This window comes from Gavialis gangeticus, unplaced genomic scaffold, assembly GCF_001723915.1.
Source record: "Gavialis gangeticus isolate Ggan-Ray unplaced genomic scaffold, GavGan_comp1, whole genome shotgun sequence".
NCBI lineage: Eukaryota > Metazoa > Chordata > Crocodylia > Gavialidae > Gavialis > Gavialis gangeticus.
The window spans coordinates 32,505,211-32,510,166 of NW_017728996.1; the positions used below are offsets into that span (position 1 = coordinate 32,505,211).

The 4,956-nt window shown below is 39.8% G+C and overlaps 1 protein-coding gene across 2 annotated transcripts in view; it reads right to left on the reverse strand.

Moving 5' to 3' along the window:
* Positions 1-4,950, reverse strand: part of RFX7 (regulatory factor X7) — a 103,246-nt gene extending 98,296 nt beyond the window's left edge. For both annotated transcript variants that reach the window (XM_019504265.1, XM_019504264.1), the window contains exon 1: positions 4,676-4,950. In XM_019504265.1, coding sequence (XP_019359810.1) covers positions 4,676-4,809 — 134 coding nt within the window. In that variant the 5' untranslated portion in view covers positions 4,810-4,950. The remainder of the gene's footprint in view (positions 1-4,675) is intronic.
* Positions 4,951-4,956: the final 6 nt, after the last annotated feature.

Genomic DNA, 4,956 nt, shown 5'->3' on the forward strand with positions numbered 1-4,956 from the left:
CAACCATCATCTGAGCCTTCAGCGAGTCGTAATCTTTTTGCTGGTGGAGGGTCTTGCCTCGATGTTGATGGCTGCTGACTGATCAGGGTGGTGGTTGCTGAAGGTTGGGGTGGCTGTGGCAATTTCTTAAAATAAGACAACAATGAAGGTTGCCACAAGCCTTCAATTTGTAAAAAACGCAATATCTGCAAAGCGCAATAAAATGAAGCGCAATAAAACGAGGTATGCCTGTAGTTCATATAATAATCATCACTATGTATGCAAAATAATAAACATGAATATTTCCATTGAAGTTTAACATTAATAAATTATGTGATATACACTTCAATAACAGGATAGTAAATAAGGATGAAATTATCTAAAAAAAAAATATTGGTCTCTTCTGTTCATGCTGCAGAAATTCATTTCTTAATATCTACTCAATATTTTTTTATGTATGAACCATTCTAGATGTCTCTACTAAAGGGATACTCTTTTGCAATCTAATGGAACTATGAGTGGACTCCATCTTTGGCAGTGGCTGTGTACACAAACTTTGTTTAGAACTAAAACACATTTGGTAATACAGTATAACTTCATAAATCTGGAATTATCAAAAATCCACCCCCTACCACTCCAGGACTGGCCGCCATTCCCCTCCGCCCTCCTGGAAGCAGAGGGGGAAGCTTGCATGCGGTGGCTGCCACCATCATTCACCACCCCACTCTGCTGCTCTGCATTCAGCTGCTGCTCCAGGACCAGCAGCCGCTATTCGCCCCCTGCCCTGCTCCATGACCGGCTGCCGTGCTGGTTTAAAAAATACAGCATTTTCAAACTTTTAGCAGGTGCTCAGAAATTAGTTTATACACACAGATGGCTGACTGGTAAGGTTTTCTTGCCTTTGGCTTTTGTGACTGGACACAAAAAAATATTAAAGTGTTAATGACTCTAAAGAGAAATAAAAGCAGGCAGATTAAGGCCCAATGTCCAGTGAAGAGTAAGACAATTTACAAACCTGCCCAAACTGACATTTAATCAGACAGTTTAGGATCTGCAAAGACATGTTCTTTCTAGTCTAGACTTCTAATCCATCAATGGGAAAAAGTCTAATATTATTTTTGTCCTTTTCATCAGCACTGTAAGAATATATCCAACTGTCAGAGTACGTTATACATGTAACACAAAATAAAAACAAAGAACACTTCAGTGGGCTTGTTCAAGGGGGTCATTTGAGGGAAAAAAAATCTGTAGCAGACAACACTGAACCCTTAATCTTTTTTTAATCAGACACAAGTTAAATAGCTCTGTCTATCCAACACATCTGTATATGGACAATGCTTCAAGATCATTGTAAACATACTAGAGAAATTCTCCATTTCCACCAATAGACTTTTAAAATGTAATTAAAATTTTTAACTTGCATCCTGTTAAATACATTTGAAAGTCTTCAGTATGCACACTGACCATGCCCTCAACTTAAATTATGAAAACACTGCATGATTTTAAAGAGACACTACATGCTTGAAACTACAGTAGAGCTATTTCTTTTGTCAGTCTGCATTTTAAATTTAATAAACAGAATAAATTAACTATGAGCTGAGATTATGAATAACTCATTGTCCTGCTAGAGGCCTACATCACATACTATATTTATATTCATCTGTACAGGAGAAGGACAAGCACAGACTTGTTTGTGATCCACAAGTCCAGTATTTCAGTAGCTGCTATATATTGCTACACTATTTTCACTGACAATACATTTTGCAGACTAAAAACACTTTATAAACTAAAAATGTCCATCTACAATATCCTCAAAACCATGTGTGGGAAGGGGGAAAAATATCAGTTAAGAAAATACTGATAAATACTAATCTAAAAATGTACGTATTTTGAGAGGGAAGTCAGGAATTAACATACACCAAACCTCCAAAACATATTTAGGAGAAAACAATCTCAACAACTTCTAAGTCAGTTATGTATAAACACAGAATATTGTCAATTTGGCATTTTCTCAAGAATCGCTTATAGTATATTTATGGCCAATACACTGCACCTTCCATACATACTACTAAGTCTTGAGTTGGAAGCAGGGACTGAATACATTTTCCAGTGTTCCCTGCAAGTACAGCATGTATGATTTCTCTTGGACAGCTTTCTTACCCTTTCTGGTTAATGAGAGTAATTATATTTGCACTAAGACACCAGCCAATATTATGGAATTAGACATTCATATGAATACTGTTTACCAACAATACAGCAATACAGAAACACATGGACTTTCTAAAAGGTAGGTAAACAAACAGTAAAAACCTTTAAAAATTTTAAAATACTGAAATACAATTGCACTGTAAAATAAGTTGTTTTACTATTATCTATACTATAATGTGCAAGGAACTGATACTATCTGGAAGTGCAACACAAGTTTCAGACCTGTCCAGAAAGCCGTTTCAGACCTGTCCAGGATAGCCAACTAGTAAAGGTCATGTAGCTATGAAGGATGGCTAATCAACTATCTACAAATTCTACCTGTTACATTGGAAGATGAGACAACTATACTGTCAGAGGTTTCAGCAGTACTATTTCACATACTTTGCACTTGTCTAGAAATTAATTTTTGGTAAAACTATTAGAAGTTATTTTGTATTGAATAGGAAGGAAGGTTATTTATTCAAAATCCTCTCACTAGCTGAACCAAAGTATCTTTGAATATAATCATGTAATCCCCAAGTGTCTTTTTTTTTAAGGCATGTTCTTATTAAAGGAGAGATTTTTACTTAGTAGCCATTTTGTCTTCAACTTGGACATGATACCCAATCTGAATGCAATATAAACATGCTGTCTGAGAAGCTGGTTTCCAAATATCATGTTGCTGGGAAAGGAAGAAAATGTAAAAATGTGTACCACCTAACCTATTATAAATCAAAACAACCTGAAGATAAACTACACAGCCAGGAAATTCAATAGCTAATATTCCCTCCCTAAATCACCTCATTGCACACAAAAACACTAAACAAAAGCCACTGTTTGTGGATTAAGGACAGAGAATTGTGATTTACTGCTTACTGTTTTTTAAAAATGAAAAAGCTAGGAAATTAAAAGTTGCACTTCATAATACTCCTCTCCCTCAACAGTGTGTGTAATGTATTTTGGTTTTCTTTTTAATTCCACATTAACTCTGCATACCATAAACACTAACCATCATAGTACAAAGCAGTATAAACACCAGGTCAATCCATTGTTTATTAGATATCCATAATATGGGTAATGTGGGAGGAAAGGATTACTGTACATACATAATTCCCAATATTCAAAGCATTAAATTAGATCTAAACAATGCTTTTACATTCACCAAAAGCCACATATTTATTGCAGGTGCCAGGCCTTCACAGTGTTTCTTTTTCAAGAATAAAGTAATTTTTCATTTGCAGGACAAACTAAACTCAACTAACCTACCCCTCATGCCCACCACCTTAAAACAAGCATACAAGTTCAGACGAATGTAGATTTATTATGGGATTGTTTTCTTTAAAAATCTGCAATGAAACTAGATTGTTACAAAGAAACTTGCATATCACCATACCAAGTAACAGCCCAATCACATGTCAATTGCTAGACTGCAAATCCGTGGAAATAGAGGTACATAACAGAATCATTATAAATGTAACATTTACTATATATACACACATACTATATATTTTCCTTGTTGCATTATTACTTTGTATTAGTGGGCATAGGCCTAATACAGATAGCAAAACTGGGCTTAATAAGCATAAAACTATACAATACATTCAATTATTAAAAATAGCTTAAGCAAGCAAGATGATATCATTTTAAACACAGATGCGCCACAATTATTATTATCTTGGGATACAAATTAATATACAACACATAACATGGCCAAACCCTCGAACACATCCCACTGTATATTCTTCCTGGGGGGAAAAAAATGCTGCTACCCTCTGAATAAGGTGGGGGGGGAGGGGGAAGACACACACACCTGTGCATGTGTGGATAAACACACATGCACATTTACACACACACGTATATGGCACTGCATTTCTAACAAGAATATTCTGCACAGGAAATGCAGAAAAACCTTTCAAGGATGATTTCTCATCCTGAATAAACACTGCAAAAAAACCCAAAACAATAAAATCAATCTAGGGAAGGTAACTGCTCTCAGAGCCGAGCAGGTTTTGCATTGCATATTAAATATGGTTATGTATGATGGGCTGCTTGGTCTCGATTCACAACAGGGCTGGCGGGGTCGTGTGCGCGGTGGTGCAGGGTGTGTGTGTGTCTGCCTGCCTGCAAAGCCAAGTAAACACATTTTCCATTCCCCATCCCCCACCCCGACACACACGCACGCACGCACACACACACACATACACACACACGCACACACGCACCATCATGCAACTTATTGCCCCATGTTCTTCCTTTGAAATGCACCGAGTACTCGGGATCCCCATAGATTTTTCAACCACTTGTTTTTCTGCAGCTCCACGAGCCGCTTGCACACGGATTGTGGCCCAGCGGTGCCAGGCGTGCACATGAAATCATACCGCCCTCCTCCCCCCCCAAACCCCAAACAGCACGAAGTAAACAGGCAGCAGGCTGTGGACAGGCACATGCGGCGCAGGCAGGAGGCAGGCAGGGTTCGGGGCCCGCGGCCGGCGATGGAGGCTGCTCTTACCAGATGGAGTTCTTGATTTTGTGTTGCAGGGCGCTGGCCTCTGCCCCCTGCAGCCCGGGCACCAGGGTTGGCAGTGCCCCCCCGGGGCCGGGCAGCGGCGGCGGCGGCTCCGCTTGCTGCTCCTCTGCCATCATCGCTGGAGGGGCGCGGGCGCACCGCTGGAGACACTAGGCCTTTCCCCCGGACCTCGAGTGAGTCGCCTTTCCCTGCTGCCCGGGGGACATCACGGGGAGAAGCCGAGCCAGGTCCCGCCACCGCCGCTACGCCGGGGGATGGGGAGC